The sequence below is a fragment of the Drosophila novamexicana genome, unplaced genomic scaffold (genome assembly GCF_003285875.2).
Source record: "Drosophila novamexicana strain 15010-1031.04,08,12 unplaced genomic scaffold, DnovRS2.1 tig00000960-arrow-arrow-pilon, whole genome shotgun sequence".
NCBI classification, from domain to species: Eukaryota; Metazoa; Arthropoda; class Insecta; order Diptera; family Drosophilidae; genus Drosophila; species Drosophila novamexicana.
In genome coordinates this window covers 336,820-358,374 of record NW_020824833.1, presented here as the reverse complement: position 1 = coordinate 358,374, position 21,555 = coordinate 336,820, and the positions used below count along the sequence as shown (strand labels likewise).

The window sequence follows — 21,555 nt, the reverse complement described above, 5'->3', positions numbered from 1 at the left end:
GCATTGAAAACGAGTATTCTATTATATGCGTCGGACTGGCAACTAGTTTCATAGTTAGATACTCTAACATGAGTATATGCCGCTCGTAACTTGTCTATGAATAGCATATCACCTGCGGGTCGATTGCGTCGCAGTTAACTATCCGAGCTGTTGGCGTACACATCAAACTTTATCTTGGACGAGTGCTGCCTGCAATCGAAGTTAAAAGCTCAGTTTCTTATAAGCAGCTGCTTTTCGCTGCCAGCATGGCTCTAGAAGCACTAGTCACAGCTTTGGCCTGCCTGAGCACGACATCAACGCCGCTTTTTGAAAAACCCATACCAAATATCATGAAAAATTCGCTAGAGCCGCTTCGCGTGGATAATGTGAGTAAATTTTATGATGGGCTAGAAATAACACCACTCTAAAGGCTCCAACTCTTCTTTGCAGCACACAGGCGGCTGTCCAGTCTCTGCGCTGGGGGGTCTGATGGCGCGGTAAGTAATATGCAAGGATGCATTAAATTAAGTATCAAACTGTGCTTATGTAACAGTTACTTTGATACAGTGTCCAACACATGACCGATGAACTGCGGTCGCTCCGAGCGGATCTCAACGAATTGCAAAATCTCATCGACCAGTATAAAAACCAATCATATAGCGGACAAATTGAACCGCGCATGTAAGTTGTTAATATGAATCCGCCAGTTAATAGATTAGATTAGATTAGATTAGATTATAAAATAGTAACACCTTTTAAGCCTGCCTATGACTTACCTATGTAGTTTGTATATAAATCAACATATATGCGTATTTAGTCATTGAGCTCGGAATGCTTATGCTGACACGCTGTATATATGTAGGTAACTCAAGTGGTTTGTTGGTGTTGTTGTTCAGAATACCTTAAATCTGTATTAATTCTCGCCCTTTCATTTTAGCCTTCCAGTTCATCCTTTCGTGCCAACTGTAATGGCTTCAGTCACTGATGTCGATGATACACCGCGCAATTGTCTGGATCAAAAGCACGGTCAGGTGCTCATCCGTATCCGGCCTGATGTCGAGCCCTTTTATGTGAGCTGTGATCAAACGGTGCGCGACGGTGGATGGCTAGTGATCGCTTATCGATTCGATGGCAGTGAGGAATTTAGTCGCGATTGGCATGCATACAAGTCTGGTTTTGGTGAGCTTAACTCTGAGTTTTTTATTGGCCTGGACAAATTGTATAGGCTGACCCACACCGAACTTCACGAGCTGCTTATTATAATGCGTAACAAAGATAGGGAGGAGCGTTTCGCGCTCTATAATCAGTTCAGCATTGCCAGCGAAGCGGAGAAGTATTTTCTCTATTTGCTGGGCACCTACAAAGGCGACGCAGGCGACTCCATGCGATATCACGCCGGCAAGAAGTTCACAACTTATGACCAGGATAACGACGACAACGGACAAAACTGCGCACGTACTCACGCGGGAGCCTGGTGGTACGGACGCGAATGTTTTGAGAGGTAAATACACAGTTACTGTGGAAATACATCAGATTCTTCAATTTTGTATCTTCCATACAAATCAATAAAAATGCCCCATTCCGTTTCAACCGACAGCGGCTTACCGTTCACAGGCCAACAACCCGCTAACAGCCAAATTAAAAATGATATTTTTCGTAGTCAGAACTTAAAAGTCCCTGCGCTGGACTTACAGCTTTATAATCTCAAACCCAATAATTGAAAAGACTTTTTTCATTTGTTTGATTCGGCATTTACACTGTGATTCAATAACTTCGCAGCCGCTTGCACCCGAACTGAGCATTTTTCTTGTTTCAAATAATTTTAATATCGATATTATTTATTTCTATTAAATACATTTTTTTATTTATTTTTCAGCAATCTATTTGGCACTTTTCAAAAAAAGTATGGCCAGGAGATTGGCTATTTTAAAGGCATTCTTTGGAAAACCTTTGTACCGGGTCCCACAGGGTCGTTGCGATATGTTCGCATGCTAATCCGACCTTACAGGCAGGCGTAGCCAAAGTCTTGGATTTCTTAAAAGTTAAACGCGCAGAATTCCTAAATAGTCTAAGAATGAAATATCACAGTTACTTTTTAATTTTTTTTAATGTATACACAAACATATGTATCCATTCTGTAATTGAAATATTATTTAAATTTAAATGCAATTAGTTTGAAAACATAACACATGCAAACATATTTAATGTGAAAATAGGTGAAATTGATGTATGTTCTTGCAGAGGTTATTATTGCTTTTTATACTGATATCTCTGGCAAGAAGAAGTAGATGTATATTCTTTATCAGTACGGTAACTGCTTAAGCGAAATATTTCGATTTGTCATTTGTATACATTGTAGACTTGAAGCTATAGTCAAGAAACTTTGCATGGTATATGTATATACTTTTTAATAAGAAAGACGGTATTAGTCCTTCATATTCATCTGACTGGCAGTCTGTCTGTTTGTATGAAAGCGTCGATCTAGAAACTACAATAGGTAGAGATCGAAAATTTCAACAACTTACATTTACATTCATTCTCTTATACTATACGCCCAAAAAGTTTTCATTTAGTTTCTCCTCCCACTTTCATCAAATCAATATGAATTGATTTTGGACCAAAGCTTAAAAATGCTAGGTATATTATATATATATATATATATTTGTACACACAAAATTGATGTGTGGGCTCTCATATAGTAAACACTGTTTAAAAACAAAAGTTAAAAATAATAATATATAATAAAGGTTCATGGTATCTGATAGAAGGGAACTGACAACTACGTCACTTTTACTTTTTTTTATATGTTTTCATTTTTTTAACTGTTGAAAATGGAAAAAAATGGGGTAAGCTGTGCTGATAAACATTATCAAAAGTCGAGTCGATCTAGCCATCTGCGTTTGTCCGTAATTAGGATCGTGCCAATCTAAGTACCTATAAGAGATAGAGACTAAATTCGATATCGATATCTGCTTTTTGAGCATACCATTTACATTTAATTTTTTGCAACCCGCCCCATCCAAAAAAAGAGAATATTTGAAAATTTCAATTGGAGCAAATTGCATTGCTTACTACAGTTTAGAGGTACCTTTTTTTTTTAACTTACGAACAATCCATAAAACAATTAGATTTAAAGCAGAACTTCATCGTAAATAAACACAGAAGATATTAAAGAAATCGTCGGCACCATGTAGAGGGTATTTTTTCGGGAAATGTGTAACATCTCAGACCCCATAAGGAATATATGTTTTAGATCATCGTAAACAGCCGTTTCATATAGTCATGTACGTCTGTCTGTGTCTTTGGGATCTGGAGTCTCAGCTTTGAGGCTATCGTGTTAAAACTTTGAATAGGTCCATCTTTCGGTTGCAGGCAGTATATATGTCGAAACCAGCCGGTTCGGACCACTTTGTTATATAGCTGTCATAGGAACGATCAGTCCAATAGTAGGTTCTTGTGTTTTTGTTTTTTCTCTTCAGCTACGGGCCAAGAAGCAGGTAGACTGCTGTCGTAAGAGGTCATCCACAAAGGGAACCTTTAGGTCGCTTGCTAAGGCCCGGTTGCGGATATACCAATACCTTGGATTGGAAGACACTAATTTCCCTCTAATGGGATTTTGCTGCGGTGGCGAAGATTTTGCTTACACAGCGCCAAACTTGGGCCAGTAGGGTTTTGTACAACAGCACCTTGTTGTTCAGAAAAAGCTTGCTGTTTTCCTTTAAGAGCCATGTCATACTTTTTAGCTTTTGTTGTAAACTATGGCATACAGTTGAAATGTGTTTTCTACAAGTGAGCTTGTGTAGGTTCTTGTATGGAAAACCCTTTTGTTCATTCGTTATTTTTGTTCATTTTGGTTTAAATTCGTCATATAAAAATTTAACTTTACCCCTGTATGAATGAAAAATCGGATCTTATGTGGCCAAATATTCAGTTTTCAAAGATATTTTCAACAAACTCAGCGTTTTCGATCTGCACTATTCTCACATATCAAAAATTCTGGCTTAATAAATATATATAGAAAAAAAAAATTAAAAAGAAAAATATATATATCACATATATGCATATATGCATATATACCTATATATATATATATATATATATATATATATATATATATATATATATATATATATATATGTATGTATATTTTTTTTTTTCACAAATATGAACCGATTCGATACGATTCGACCAATCTCAGCATCTACAATACTGTATCCAATATTCGGTGTGCTGAGGATGGCCATACTTCCTCGCACTATTTGTATTTAGTTTTTAGTATAGCTTTCATATACGATGTTTGTATATCCAATTACCAAATAAAAAGATAAGAATTTAAAAATTGTAATTGTGAGCAAACGTGCGTGCAACGCGATCTTCATCTGGTTCGGCACACATGACATAACTTTTACTATATTTTTTTCTTACGATTTGGCTCATTACAAACTTGATACCGAATACCAATTGTGCTGAACAAATTCAATAATTTTATATATATTAATTTACTTTTGCGAAATTTCGATTAACTGGAAATAATATTTGCATTTAGATGCTATCGAGCTTGACGATACTTGCATTATTTCTGAATTCCATATAATAACATGACATCATACTACAGCAGAAAGTAAAATGCTTGGTTAAATAATGTGAATGCGTTTAAAACGGGTTTTAATTCTAGCAATTAAATTTTTTGCTTCAAATGATATTCAATAGATTGGTACATATTCCCATCACAATAGCTACTAGAGTAACAATAATAAGGCGCTTTGGTCGGAATTGCTCGACTAGCAGATACCTTCAACATTTTTCTACCAAAAACACAACCAGGCATGCTGGAAATAGCTATATATGATTTAAGGAAGATAGATTGACGTATTATACTCCATTATCCATGCGTCTGTCTCAGAGTGTATAATAGCTAGATAATAGCTAGAAATTGAATTTTTTAACGTGTATTTGTACATTCACTGATATATATCGAAGGGCTTGTAGGTGATAAGGTAGGTATAAAATTAAAGATACTTAATCTGATCCTTTTTGGGAGCTATATATCAATTTTGGCCACTTTAACTCTAAGACCCTAAGAAATGAGCAAAAAAACAAAATTTCAAGTTCGACTTTTATCGATTTCATAGAAACGACGAACTAGCTCAATTATTTGAAACAAAGTCGCGTTGCGGAGGAGCTAGGAGCAGAAAGTAAATCAACACTTCAAGTGTTCATCTCTTATAGGATATGACTGCTGAATATTGACGCTGAGCAGGAATATGCATACCTTATGGAGGCAGAGATGACTTCTGCCTGTTACATACATGTTTACGAACGCGTTATACCCGATTTACTTAATCTCATCGGGTGCAGGGTATAAGAACAAAAACCTAAAGATAGACAGCATCTTTGGGAAAATACGCTGTTCAATTGTAGGGTTCGTGGGATATTAAATTTGTTGGGATTCCATTTGTTTGTTGAAGCAAGAACTTATAACTTGCAATTTATGCTCGTGTATATCTATGTACGTCAGACATTGTGGTCCATTTTATTGGGCACGCCCACTTGGGTTGGGATACTTTCGAAAAGAAGAAGGTACTCAAGAATTGAAATATTCTGTATTCAGTCCCACTTTTTGTCTCCAGCTTCTATAAGCTGCGAAATATTCTTAAAACGACTTAAGTTATCGATGATTTGATAAAATTGATATGCGTGGGCTACTAGAAGGTTTTGCTTAGAATTTAAAAAGTTTAGCTCTCATAATCTCGCAGATCGGCGGTTTATATATAAAGACAGATAGACGGACATGGCTAAAACGCCTCGGCTGTTGACGCTGTATAAGAAAATACATACTTTATGTAGTCGAATATGCCTTTTGCCTGTTACAAACAAAACCATTAAAGCCTTTTTTCACATTTTCAATGGGTTCAGAAAAATCAATAAATAAATAGAAGGGTTCGGTCCATTTTCCTTGGGAACCCTTGGTTATTGTTTTCCGATCTAATGAAGAATTTACTTACATATAAAAAGCATACGAAATCTTTTAAATACTGAAGGTGGTAACGACATCTTAAGAAATAAATAGTTTTTATACATAATATCGTTTTTTGGGCTATGTGTAAAAAGTATAGTGTGACTTAGCATACATTGTTGAGATTTAAAGTTACGAGATTAGCTTGTATAGAAATATACAGACTGGCAAACATACTGACATGGCTATATCGACTCTGCTGTTGATAATGTTATTTAGTGTTGAGAATGCATTATACATATCAAGACAGAATTATAGTACCATCTCAAAATGAATTAAATCAAGAAACCCGTAGTTTTATTTATGGGTTGCGTTGAATTCCCCTGCTCGGGGAAGCACGAAGCTAATGCGCACTTCAAGCAGCGAAAAGGCTTTTTCTTCCCCCAGCGACCCAATGGAAAATGCATTCCTGAAAAAGTCTATAAGTTTTTAAATGCCTTTTCTTAATTGGCACGTTCATGCATACAAACCGAGATTGGATATATCGACCCATATATTGCCGCTAATCAGTGGGTATTTACTTTTCGTTTTTTTTCTACATTTTGTATAAATTTGCCAAAACTCTAATCCTTTTTAACCCGCTTTTTTTAGGCACAGGGTAAACTTAATGGAACTGACTTAGTCCAAAATGAATAGCAATAAGCAAAGTTATTGTACTTTATTCACTTGATTTATGACTTCTATATATGCAAACCATATATTGGTGCTAATTTGGTTTTTGTCCTCAATTTTTGTTCTTTGCTCTATGCCACTGTTGTCCTTATCATCTTTTTCTGCTATCTTTTCCCGACCCATTTTCGATGGGATGTTGTAAATTTCATTATATTTGTCAAACCAATTGAAAAGTTGGCGGAACTTTCTGTTGATTTAACACTCGCATGCCAAACAACAGAGGCACAAAGCGAACCCCCGACTATCATTGGGCCTCCCTTTTGTTCACTTGATTTGGTTGGACTCCCTCAAGGCGCTTGACAAAAAACTTTTGCTGCACACAAAGAAGTTTCGAGCTCAGAGCTTGGAACTTATAGCTTGTTGCCTGGTCGGCAGACATAAATAAAGAATTGTATGATAAATGGCCACTAACAACGAACCAAAAAATAAAACAAGTTGAAAAATTATTTGAAAAGAAGAAGTGAAACAATAAACAGCATTGACAGTCAAAAAGCGGAGTTGGGTACCGACCAACAGCCTAAGCAGCAGAAGCAGCAAAAGCCCGAGCTCAATCCAATAGAGAGTACCAAGTGACCACACCGTGATTTACGCTCATGAAATTGAGTTGTGGCGCAATTATTTATGAACAAAGCGAACACACAGGAATAACAAACACTAAGGACAACAAAGAGGCGCGAACGAGCGCAAACGAGCGTTCAGTTAGTATACGACCCATGTGCCCATACTTGGAACAATCCGCAGTCGCAGGCGCATCTGTAGTTGGAATTGGAATCGATGTTATAGTAAGAGTTTAAGTGGGGGCTGGGTCCCTTCTGTGGACAGCTTAGTGGCCGCCACATCGGTGTGTCGCCTTCGGCGCAAACTTTTTGCAAAATAATTTATTAGCGGCAAACGAGCAAAAGTTTTATGAAAATTTAAAAAGAAGCACACCGACCTATTTAGATGCAGCAATTCATTGTCAGTACTTCGTGTGCTTTGTATAATACATTTGCACTCTGTTTAAAATAACAAATATATGGCCTTTTTTGTGAATCATAGGAGGAGCATTCTTCTTAAATTTCGATGAAGATACCAATTGCAAATAAGTTCTTTCTCATAACATGTTAAGTCAAATGTTCAGGCTAATAAGAAGGAAAGAACAAATTAAAATGACGCAAATGTAAATTGCGCGAAGTAATTAAATATTGAAATAACAAGGAAGAGTGCTCTACTGGGAACTAACTAACTGCGAGATTCCTTGATGTAACAGGCAGAAGGAAGCATCTCCGACCCGCAATCCGCGTGGAGATATGTCGAGCGGAGATATGTCGTTCCAAAACGACATAACTCTAAGCGGAGATATGACTTTCCAAAACGACATTACTCCGCGTGGAGATATGTCGTTCCAAAACGACATAACTCCGCGCGGAAAAATTACGTTCCAAAACGACATAGCTCTGCGCGGAGATATGACGTTTCAAAACGACATAACTTCGCGCAGAGATATGACCTTCCAAATCATCACGTTTTTTTTCAAAATCGAGGTCGGTGCGAAAATCGAAACTTTTTCGATGATTATACCCTGAACCCATCAAAAATGGGTTTAAGGGTATATTGTATTTGTGAAAAACCAAATGTATGTAACAGGCAGAAGGAAGCTTCTCCGACCGCATAAAGTTAATATATTCTTGATCAGCATCAATAGCGGAGTCGATCTAGCCATGTCCGTCCGTCTGTCCGTCAGTCCGTCCGTATGTATGAACGCAAGGATCTCAGAACCTATAAGAGCTAGAGAAATCGAAATGTAGATGCTCCTAGTTCCCGCGCAGATCGAGTTTGTTTCCGATAATCGATAACTTCCTCCGTTTCCAAGCAATCGATAAAAATCTATATCGATATCCTGTTTTATGGGCAATTTTGGTAAATAATAAGAGCTAGAGTCACCAAACTTGACATATAGCTTCTAAAATAGAATATATATATATATATATATATATATATACATATATATATATATACATATATATATATATACATATATATATATATATATATATATGTATATGTATACATATATATATATGTATACATATACATATATATATATATACATATATATATATATATATATATATATATTTGATGTCGGAAGAAGAGGGTTCAGGGTATCCCCTAGTCGGGAGCTCCCGACTATAACTTCTCTTACTTGTTTTACTTTGGTGTTATTGTTCAAAATGTTATGTCTCTAAATTTTATGCTTTCCGACATCGACGCGATCATATATACGGACTTACAGACGGACATGGCTGGATCTATTTATTGCTATTGATGCAGACTAAGGATATATCGGGTCGGAGATCCCTTCTTCTGCCAGATACACACATATGCACAAACTTATTATACCATTTTCAATGGGTTCAGAGTATAAAAATAACAATTTACACAAAATAAATTAAATTACTATTTTTTAGATGACAGAGATTTAAATTGCCTACCTGAACCGAAAGTTTTTAGTCTGAGCTTATCCACCACAATAAAAGTCAACACATGCGACTATGTAGATTTAATGCCACGCTATGCATTCCACTCATGAAATTGCAATAAAAACTACATTACACTAAATTCTTATATTTTGTGGACGCGGTGGTCGAAAAGAGCGCAGCAGTTGGAAAAGGCAGCTGTTATTCTTATTATACCCTCTACCCAATGAACACGGGGAGGGCTTTTTTCAATATCAGTAACAGACAGTAACAGATTAAAGAGTTACTTTTGGACTTCTATGTGAGCGTGTTAAGCTCGAAAACTTAAAGAAAATAATATAAATAAAACATTTATACACAGATCATTATTTACATTATATTAATGTTACATATTTAAAGATATGTCCTTACTTTTTACACGTACAATACATAATTTAAAATCATTTTTATTCTCTTAAATTCATGAACATCAGACAAAATTTACCAAAATTTATATAATGTGAGTGCGTGTAGTCGTGTAGTATTAAAATAAGGTATAGGGATTATACGTTGCGAAACTTGGTAAAGGGTATGTTCTAGTTGGGCGGATCGCACCAAAAACTCCTATTTGTTTTTTCTTTGGGAAAATTGGGAGTTTGGCCAGATTCGGGCATCCGACAGGCAACAATAAATTGCAATTCCAAGTCACTTAAATTGCAACAAATAACGGGAAGGAAGCTGACAGCCAAACAATTGCGTTGCCGACACAGACTGAGCAGCCGTGAAATGTCAACGTGTGGCAGCAGGCGGCGCCAGAAGCCTTCTTCGGGCTACCCCACTCAAGCCTGGTGCCGGGCTTACCGTTTATTGTAATTTTAAGCGCGAATCTTCTTTTGGCCATTTGGGTCGTTGAATTTAAGTGTGCGTTTCGCCCTTCGCTGGAGCACGCTAACAACAATAGAAGCATGACAAAAGAGTATAATGTTGATACATGATGATTTGTGAAGTTTTTTGCTGCTGTTAACCCAGCAGAACAATTTTGGATGCATTGCGAGCCATTGCGAGGCATTGCGAGGCGACGAAAACCGAGCTGACTCCAGAAAAATCTTTATGAAATTCTCTGATTTATTTACATCAAGAATTATGTCATCTTATTGTCCACATAACATTTCATTTTTGACATTTGTGTGTCTGCAAACAAGGGTACGGAATTATTTTTGCCTGACCTTAAAGATATAAATATTTAATAGCAACAATTTCAATGCGCACTAACTTTTAACCATTCGACGTCACAATACCATCTTAGAGATCAGCTTTTCACAAATTATAGCCCGTTGAAAATTTAAATCTATCCACACGATCGGGAACTTATATTTAATACAGACTTTTATACCCTGAATCCATTAAAAATGGATAAAAGGGTATAATGTATTGGTGCAAATGTATGTAACAGGCTGAAGGATGCTTCCCCGACCCCATAAAGTGTATATATTCTTGATCAGCTACATCCGATCTCAAAACCTATAAGAGCTACAGACTTTACACTAACGTAGTCCCCCAAGTGCCTCGATAAAAATCGATATCGAAATCTTTTTTTGAGCAATTTTGGTAAATAATAAGAGCTAGCAAACTTGACATGTAGCTTTCAGAATAGTATATATATATATAGTATCTTTAATTTTATAGCTATCTCACCACCTCCCCGCTACTATCTCATAGATATAAATCAAGTAAATAAACCAATTTATAAAGCCCACCAATTAAAGCCACAATTTAAATGCAATTGACTTTTTGAGAATATACAAATATTCTGTAGCATTATAAGATCTTCTGTAGAAAATATCATCAAGCAAACGAGCGCGTAGCGCGAGCTGTATTTGGTGTTGGAAAAAGAGGGTTCAGGGTATCCCTTAGGCGGAAGCTCCCGACTAGAGCCTCTTACTTGTTTTTTTTTTTTTTAAGAAAGCAGGCTCCTGCTGGTAATACCGCCGGAAAAATGGCTCGTGTTGGTAGTGCGCCTATGCATGAGGTGAAATGGTGGCGCCAAGCGAAAGTTCAGTTAGGTGACACTGAAAAAGAGCGGGAATGAGAAGTTGGGCCTGGCAGTCGTGGTCCAGGGCGTTCACTCGCAGATTACTCCAGACGAGCTCATGGGCTGCCTGTTTGAAGTGAACCTCAAGGACAAAATGTCGCTTGAGGCCTTTAACGCTGTTACGTTAGATAGTTTTCATTTACAGGAGTTTTGACCTGGAAGCGGGATTCTACGTTGGCTTCGACCATAAGTTAGCGGAATGCAGGACTAATGAAGACGTTTCCCGTCGTTGCAGCGGATGGGTCAGTGAATTTTTTCACTGAACTGTCGCAATGGCTCTTTTATGGGGAGCCGTTGGAATATCTTATAATTTGTCTTGTTTGCCCCATATATAGTTCAATTGTTGCGCGTGCGGATGCTAGATATTAAACTGTCTTGACAATTTTTCCATTTGAATTGTCAGACGTATCGTATCGTATGCAGTTATATGTGATGTGAGGGCCATGATTAGCGCGAGGGGCGCATCGTTGCCATGCTGCAGGAATCCTATGCGACCGGTGGTCCTACACCGCTGTAATTGTGAACGATGTCAGTATAGAATGCACTGTAGTTAATTCAACTGACGGGGGCGTGTGTGTGTGAGCCTTACCGGCAGTGTCTGCAGGATGTTTGAGGTGAGCATTTATTGTAAGTTCGGTGGTCTCTTATACCGTACATTATGTATCTGGATGAGGTGCTGCTATTATTAGTAGTGTACCAGTCATTCTTGGCCTTGACGCGAATGCATCAGACGCCTGTGGTTAAAATGGACGAGATGCTTGTCGATTTTGCCTTGCTCGGCTTGTGAATGAGTCAAAGTGACATTGATGTCAGTCTTGTGAATGCGGCAGCAATGAGTGTATATGCCTTCATTGGTGTTTACTGGGTGGGTTAGGTGTGAGTGACCACGATCCGATTGAGATTATTGTCACTCACTCTTATTGTGCATGAGGCGGTTTATTGCATCTTATTCATTGAATGTTGATGAACAGGCGAAAGATCGCATGTTTAAGAGGTACCGTATGATCAACCCCAAGCATATGAAGAGGTGGGCGCAAGCTTTGAGCACTAAGTGGCAGCTGGCTCGGTCTCTGAGGAAGCCAGAATAGCCAGACCCACCAATGCTGATTGTGCTTACCAACTCATACAGTGAATACAAGTTATGTTAAAGTCGAAGGAGTTTGCCGGTATGGAAAAATTCGCTGGAGTGGCTGCAAGTCAATTCCAGAATATCTGAATGTTATGTATGGGAAGTGTGTGCATCAGGGGTATTTCCCCACTGAATGGAGCTGTACGAGAGTAATAGTGCTCATAAGGTCGTTCGACAAGATCAGGAGCAATCCTCGATCTTTTCAGGGCATCAATCTTCTTTCAGTTCTTGAAAAAGTTCTGGCGAGGATTAAAGTACAACGGCTTCAGGAGAAAGTGAGTGACAATATTTCTGACAATCTGTTTTGGTTTTTGATAGGTTTTAAATAGGTCAGATGTTTCAAGGCTGCGTGGAGGTATATGGGTAACTCTGTTGAACTAGGTGTTTCTGGAGATTTTAAAGGAGCGTTCGATTACCTGAAGTGGACGATTGTATAGAAGACGTGCGTGTTCAAATTTCGAGAAGCGATTATGCCTCTGCAGACGTGCTGTCCGCACCATATATGATGGTCTATTTGTTCCTTGTGCAACATGGGGATCGTCTGTTGTCGGTAGAAAAAAGTGCTGTCTTAACTGTTTGGCTGTGTGCCCCACTGCCTCCATGGAGGCTATGCAGGAACTGTTAGGAGCCGTCGAGCCTGAATGTACAAGATTAAGAGGTGGCTATCATTGTTGCAGACGTGGAGTGTTTGGGATTTTGCCTATGTCTTGGATTCCTGTAGACAGGTCACGGTTCTCTCAATGCATTGTTGCATTCGAGGAGCATTAGTGAGAATCCAAAATGCCTTTGTGGCTCGGCTGCAAAGACGTGGGAGCATATACTCTGTGAGTGTTCATGGTTGCAACGTTTAGCAACGTTCTGAACATAGACTGAAAATATCATGATAAATGCACATATCGTCCTTCATCAAGCTAATAAGACAGAATAGCAAATATCATCGTCGGTAAAAAGTTCCGTGCGTGTGCCGCACCAAAAAATTTGAATTTTTCTCTGAAAGTCGTTTTTCTCGTGATCTCCTAATGTGCAGGTATCATTTGATTAATTTAATATTTTTAAATCCAGCTTTCGGAAACCGACAAGGTTTGATCCAAATAAATAAAATTAAAATATTTTTTATGAAAATCTTACCATAGAACATTTGTGTTGTGACCCCTTATTTATCACAATAAGAAGGCTTGATAAGAGATACAAAAAATTTAGTTTTGTTACCAAGTGTTATCTGTGGCTGAGAAAAGAAAGTCGGACAGTCATTTTAGAAGAAGCCAGAGAGTCAATTCAACGAGTGCCACAAAAACAAACAGCTGAGAAAAAATATATGTTGTAAAAACGATACAACGAATAGACGAGGGCGCATTTGACTCTTTGTTCTTTGTTTGCTGCAGCTGACGCGGTTGCCACGTTTTAAAATCAGGGACGAGGCGCGTTGGCGTGGCATTTACTTACGGCCGAACGCAATTCATCTGGAAACCATAAAATTGAAAAATGCTTCTCCAAACGAGCAGCACAAGAAACATGTACGTATAGTACGATGGTTGGATGCTGTGCTCTGAGGTTTGGTTTAAAACCGCACAAAAGTCATTTAAGCTCCGTCGTTAACATGTCACTTCCACAAGCACACACACTCACACACACAGACTGCACGAGAACACATATAACATGTAGTTTAGAGTACCCAACCATGAGATACCCTGCGATTATCCTTATTCATACAAGCAACAAACAAATTACTCAAATTGCGTTCTGTTCACAGTGGCTTATGATCCTTACTTTATAAAAACACTGATATAACCTGTCTTTTCGGTCCAATCTTTTTCCATAACATATTTTTGACTCATTGAAACATGTAGAATAAACCAATTCTACACTTTAAATAAAGCTTAAATTACATTTTACATGGATATTAAACAACCACTTTTGAACTTGGATGGAGGCTGACAAATATGTTAAAGCCCAATCGACTCACATTCAAATTTTGCCCATGCCAGCGAAGTGCCCAATATGTCTTCAATGAAGTTAAATATACACTTGTCTGCAGACGTACTTTGACATATTCCGCAGAAGGCTTTTCAGTAATCGTTTAAGTACAAACTGCATAAAATGAAACTGGTTTTGCATTTTCTTTTTTTTAAACTAGATCTAGCAATAAGCATGTTATTTATTTTCTTACACTTCTCATTCATTCTGTTTATGCAGCATTCTGTTAAGCAGATGGGTTGATTGTTTTATTGTGCATACAGGATATTACTGGAGCATTTCCGTTACACATATCATTATAAGACATAATATGCCAAGCTAAACTTTTAATTTTTAAATTAATAAATAAAGTAAATAAAACTGGTTCTCAATTTGTTACAAAAACAACGAGCGACAAGCCACATGTAGATTAAGATCAGTGGAACAATAGTGATCGCGTTGCGTATGCTATGCGAAATATCAATTGAATTGGAGCCAATACGAATATATATTCAGAGAAGTCAACCCAATTTATTACTTTAAAATAAGAAGAAGCCAAAGATCATCTTTTAGTTTTGTGTACTGTATTATGGTCCACCCATCCACAAAAAAGTTGTTATTTGATTACCTTAAAAAAAAAGCATTAAAGTCCAAGTGTTATATTCAGAGAATCTATATTCCGATCGCAGGTGGCTTCTCGTATAGAATACAAGGATCATGTATATTTAACATTTTGGCCAAATAAGGTATTAGGTATATTGTGGTCGAGCATTCCCGACTAGAAAACTCTTACTTATTTCAAATTTTGTTTGCTGCATAGAATCGGGAAATATGGGTATTCCTGGCAAAAAACGTATGCCGACGAGTGCATATCCTGAAAAATGCGCTTAAAGCGGAGCATCAGTGTCATAAAAAATTTTTCCTCGTACTTTCCGACCTAGGCATATGCACTTTCGCAAATCGCAAAGAAGTGATCAAAAAATGACTTGGATCATAATTTTTTCACCCATTGGGTAATAATCAATAATCATAATCATAATAAAATATAATCACAAAATATTACCAAAGTCAACTATTCTCCTAACATATATATATATGTATCATATGACTCCCACAGGAACAATCTGTTGTATAAAAAGAATTTTTAAAACAACACTTCTAAGCCATATGCCTGTAGGGGTATTTAACTTTTAGCATCTCGGCTGCTGCCAGGCAACCAACCACAAAATGCGCCGCCACATGTCCATTTTGTTTTTCATTTAGCGCCAGCAATGGCCATACGTCCATAGTCCTGCACCCGCGCCTGTTTCCGCGCACTTACATGTGTACATATGACTTTCTTCATTTTGTTTTTAACAATAACCAGAACAAGAAAACAGAACAATCTGAGCTCATAATTAAAATGTTTGCTGCGACGCCGAAAACATTTGCACACAAAATAAAATGTTAAGAACCAAATGTGGGTTTGTTTGTATGAGCTTTGGACTTTAAAATGTATACATGTGTATGCGCTTGTATACCATATTTAAGGTTAAGTTAAATGGTTGCATACTCAATATCGCTATTCAGCTGCAGTTTTTATAAGCATATCTCGAAGAATATCCAGCTGAAGACACCGAGTTCTAGAAGTAAGGAAAACAGATCAGGCAGCAAACCAAAAGGTTTCTTGGTTTAATTCACGCAGACCAAATAAGAAGAATTGATGAATCTAATATTATGGTGATCAGAAACCTGAAGCATACTCTACAATAGGTGGTACAAGAGATGTACAGTTTCATTATCCTTGAAAGTCGATTACGTTTATGATCAAGAGTGACATATGGCTGATCAACTTTATTAACGGTCCTCTTGACTTATTGCCTTGAATTTGAAAACATTAAGATTTAAAAAGTTTACTTGACACCAAGACTGATATACTGTAAGGTCGGCTCATGATAGCTTTCAGGAGAGGACTACATGCACATCAAAAAGAAAAGTCAGTGAAAGGCGTAAAGATTAGCGGACCGATATGACTACTCTAGGAAACCCTTTTGAAAAAACATTTTGAAGCCTTTTAATTTCAATTGAGAACTAGAAAAGAGAGAATTTGAGAAGTAGGTAGGAGTTAGGTTAGATAACGCCAGTCTCCAATACTTTTTGAAATCCATTATTTACTTGTTCAAGTGCTCAAAATTTTTCTCTATCTTACAAAAACACAATTAAATAGCTTTTATAAATATACTTATAGTAAATCTCCAAAGAAACAATTAAGTTACCTCGAGATATGTTGGTCGTGTGCGTAGTGTTGGCCTCAAGGAGCTGGTCGATCGGTTGATGTGATCGTGATTCTCATAATTTTATCGACTTATATGTCGATTGATCGGCCCCATGATCTAAGGTTATTCAAAGTCAGGATTGCGTCCAATCGGTGACTTTGTTTTACTAAGGATTTGATAGCCGTAGCTACCTTATGCACGGGTTTCTTTGTGGAAAGTGGATACTAGCCCCCAAAAACAGAATTTTTGACACATCGCTTGATATTGTCCATGCCATCCCAAAAAAACGACGCTCATTTCATCTGTGCTAAGGATGTGATGGTGGGGATGGTTCGGGTTCAGTTTTTGCCTTTCGTTTGGCCATCTACCAAAAATAAAAACAAACGGCCGTGGCTGTTGCCTAACCGGGTGCATAGGGATTGGAGGTTCGCACTTCTTGCTAATACTCGGACAATAGCTCGTCGGACTGGTCGGGGTTTTTTCCTTTCCCTTTTGCACTTACCATAAACACATAGTTTAAGTGCGATCAAAAAAAAATAAAAAAAAAAAACTTATTGATTTAAGTAAATCCATTGAAACAAAAAAAAAACCGGATTCTAGTATGGGTACCATTAATGTGTCCCGACCGAACACCCAAATTCAAACTATTCAATTTCGCGTAAGTGAGAGAACTAAGGTGTTGATCGTCTCTCTTTCTCTTTACCCTCCCTACCTTGACAAGCAAAAAAAAAAATGGAATGTGGATGCTTGTCCCTATTTCAGGTTCTTAAACCATCACTATAAATTGCAAGCGGCTAACATGGGTACTTGACAGATAAAACAATTAATTATGGAATTAGGATATCATATCATATAAGCTAATATAATTCGTTTATTCACGCATTGTTCAATTTTGTTGCCAATTAATAGCAAGGTGAGTATAACTCTATTTACAAAAAAAATATACAGTTTCCAAACAAAATTTGAATCCAAAGTTAATATGATGAATGTGCAATAACTAGTTTAAATCCCATAAAGAAATTAAGGGGAAGGAGAAATTCACCAACATTATCTTGAGACTTGACGGATAGTAATTAATTTACCGTCTTGCTAAATTAACTGCATTTAAATGTTCATGTGTGTATATAATTACATATATCTATAGGCATTGGTTTAAACTCTTACTCACGCGATATCCTTCGAAGCAGACGTTGGGCCCAATGTATACGACGATTATGATCGCTGTTGCTAAATATTACAAAAGAAATTTATAAGTATATAAACACATGTATATATATATATATATATATATATATAGGAGCAACGGTCAAGGTCGGAGGTGTAGGAATTTCCTCTCGCTTTAACTTATTTAGGCATATTCATTGCACATTTTGTTTTAAAGAAATTAGTAAAAGAAAAAAAAATTAAAGGAAATAAAAATTAAAACTAAGGATCTATTAGCCGTCCATCTTGGCAACGTTAAACAATTAATGGAATTATATGGCAATGCTGCTAAGCAAGCGAAAGGGGTACACCAAAAGTAATACAGACTCGGCTCCTTTGTTACTCTCTGCAGGTTACACTATATGCTTAGTGCATGCGGTCCCGATGGTGCTGCATAAATAGTAAGCGTTTCACCCGCTTGACGCCGTTTTCCGAGGCTATGCCAGATGTTGTTCTTCGCAAGACAGCGGCTGATAAGTAAAATAGCAACAAAATTGGTTCTGCTGGGTTGCTAAGTGCGACACGTGCTCTTGGTGTTGCCCTTGTCTGGTCCGATCTCCCCCTCTGGTAGTGCCGACTAGTACGTCTAAATCTAGTCAACTGAGCAGGCACGGAAACTGTGGAAGCCTTAATTAGTTCCAAGTCTCAACACTAGCACATATAAATACCTTTTCTTTAAGGGTCACCCCGAATCACAATTAGGTTAGTGGGTCGAGTTGTTATGAAGGTTTTTGGTTTCTATTAGCGTACCAAAAGAACACTTCCAAACTGTACTACAATTGCAGCCTTGGTCGTTGATGTCTTTGCAAAAAAATTATTTGCAAAGAAAGAAAAAATGTTATGAACTTAACTCGCACGCGCTTCAAATATATCTGACATGCTGAGCTGTACTTTTAACCTTTACTACTTCCCAACGACAAAAAAAATAAGGAAGCTTTCAAAAGCTCTACATCACGCGATTATATTTTAAAACGGTACTATGGCCTGATCTTATCACCTTTTTCCTCTCTATTCGCCCTATTCGGTTGCGCATGCCCTCAGCTGTGCAATAAACGAAGAATTGGCTTCCAGCGCGGTCGGTAAAGCAGTAACTAAACTAGAGCAGCTGATCAACAAGCAGATTCGTTTGGGGAGTGCAAAGCAGCCACTACACCACAGTTTATGCAGCGCTACTTGCTAGCGGGACATAAACTGAAATAACTATAATAACTGTTGAGTTAGAACTTGTTACTAGTTTGTATATCTTTGAGATGAAAAGTACCGATGCATTTACCTGTTTCATTAGCTAGTTGATAGTAGGCTGGGCTGACTTTTTGTACAACAATCGCCGGAATGAAAACTGGTGCAAGCTTAGAACTAAACTTCTTTTGCGCGTTACTCTGACAAAAATTGCGGGCGAAGACTTTCGTACCGGCAGTAAGACTTATGTTTCGGCTGCGCAAATTATATATCTTAGCATTTCTATTATGTGACTGAGCTACATTGTCTTTAGCTATCTGACGGATTACTTGTAAGGCTGTGGGCCTCTCAATAGCAGTGTCTTCGGACAAGAGGTTAAGTCGCTTTAGCAAGTCATAGTCTTTACCGTTTAACATCATATTCTGTCCAAACGCTAAAAAATATGGAGAGTACCCTGTACTTTGGTGAACGCTGGCTCTCAAGGCAGCACAAATGGCGTACAGCTTTTTATCCCAATTTGAATGATCTTTTCCGATATAGGCTCTAATAGCCGCTAATACTGATCTATTTACTCGCTCACTCGCATTACTTTGTGGCGAGTATATTGCCGTTCGAATGTGGATGATTCCATACCGGGTAAGAAAAGCTTTAAAGACACTAGAAATGAACTGAGAGCCATTGTCGGTCAGAATAGTTTCTGGCACGCCGAAAGTGCAAAACAGTGTGTTTTCTAGATAGTCGATAATTTTGTTGGTAGTAAACGCGCGAAGAGGCCACATAAAATGAAATTTAGTATTATGGTCTACAACCATCAGGAGACCTATATTGCCGTTCTTGGACCGAGGATATGGCCCTAGAAGATCCATGTAGAGCTTCTGAAATGGCCGTTCTGACGTCATAGGCTTGCCCATTGGAGGTCTCAACACTACATTGGGGCTTTTCGTTTGCCGACAAACTTTACAATTGACTATATATTCATGAATTTGGGCCGACATTTTTGGCCAAAACAAGTATCTCTTGAGTTTCTCTATTGTTTTTCCGATGCCACTGTGTGCAGCGTTAGGGGGATTGTGGGCTCTCTCTATCACTTGTAGGGTGAGAGACGAAGGTATCCAGAGTTTCCAGGATTGTTTCTCCTGAATGCTATATCCCGTCGCTGGCTCAGTACGTTTATATATAAAACCGTCGATTATCTGTAAATCCGGTAATCTGGATTGGTTAGAAGAAATACTGTCTATCAGATCCAGATAGTTTGGCGATTTGAATTCGGGTGAAGACAGGTCAACTATGGGACCTTGCTCCTCGAATTCCGCAAGCTCTGTCTCATTTTGACGCGATAGCGCATCAGCGACAACATTTTGTGTACCGCTACGATGCGAGACTTTAAACTTGAAGCCCTGTAATTTGATCACCCATCTACCTTGACGTCCTCTGAGATCCTTCTGTCTCATGAGCCATTGTAAGGAAGCATGATCAGTTATTACTTCGAAGTCCTGTCCTTCTATATACGCTCTAAATTTAAAAATACCTCTTATTACGGCTAAGCATTCCAGATCGGTCACACTATAATTCCGTTGGGCCTTTGACAGTTTCTCTGACATGTATGCTATTGGAGCCTCCTCTTCCTGTTCATTTAGTTGAGCTAGAACGCATCCTAAACCAGTTGTGCTAGCATCGCAAACTAATCTAAAAGGTTTTGAGAAGTCGGGTGTAGCCAATACAGGTGCAGAAGTTAAAAGTGTTTTTAAGGTGTTGAAAGCGGAATCAGCATCAGTGTTCCATTTCAATACTTTCGATTTCTTTAGCAACTCTGTAAGCGGAAAGCTAACTGTTGCATAATGATTAACGAAACGTCTGTACCATCCAGCGAGTCCAAGAAAACGTCTCAGTTGTTTTACACTTTTTGGTACAGGGAATTCGTTAATAGCTTGTATTTTGCTAGGGTCCGTCTTTAGTTGACCATACCCAATTATAAAGCCCAAATATTTAATTTCCCGCATACAAAATTTTGATTTTGCGATGTTGATTGTCAAGTTCGCTTTACGCAAGTGCAGCGCTACTTCCTGCAAAAGCAACATATGCGAATCGAAGTCCTCTGATAGCAGAAGTAAATCATCTAAGTAGACAAATACGCGGGTCCGCAAATGGGCTGGTATCACGCGTTCCATTAGTCTACAAAGCGTTTGAGGAGCGTTACACAATCCAAACGGCATTACTTTGTATTGAAATAATGGACGATTAGGGACTGTAAAAGCGGTATACTGACGTGATTTTTCTTCTAGGGGTATCTGCCAGAATGCGTGCTTCATATCGAGGCCCGTTATATATTTAGCCGGCGGCAGACGACTAAGAATTCCGTCGATATGGGGTAGAGGGTACGCATCTTTACGAGTGTACTTATTTATGACTCGAGAATCTAGACACAGCCTGTTTTTATCCTTTCTTTGCACAAGGACGCAGTTGCTGCTCCAGGGGCTATGCGATACCTCTATTATATCTAAAGCTAGCATTTTCTCGATCTCGTCAAACATTAGCTTTTCAACGGCTGGCGAAATAGGCCAATGTCTTTGTTTGACGGGGGTCACATTATCTATTTCAATGCGATGTTCGATTAACTCAGTGCGTCCTAATCCTTCCTT

General features: G+C 38.1%; 1 protein-coding gene across 1 annotated transcript; it reads left to right on the top strand.

Moving 5' to 3' along the window:
- The first annotated feature begins 132 nt into the window (after window positions 1-132).
- On the top strand, window positions 133-2,134 carry LOC115765303 (ryncolin-2). The gene is made up of 5 exons (XM_030708799.1): window positions 133-365; window positions 430-476; window positions 547-660; window positions 917-1,480; window positions 1,856-2,134. Exons 1-5 carry the CDS (start codon window positions 246-248, stop codon window positions 1,995-1,997), a joined length of 987 nt encoding a protein of 328 aa, XP_030564659.1. The 5' UTR covers window positions 133-245; the 3' UTR covers window positions 1,998-2,134.
- The last annotated feature ends 19,421 nt before the right edge of the window (window positions 2,135-21,555 follow it).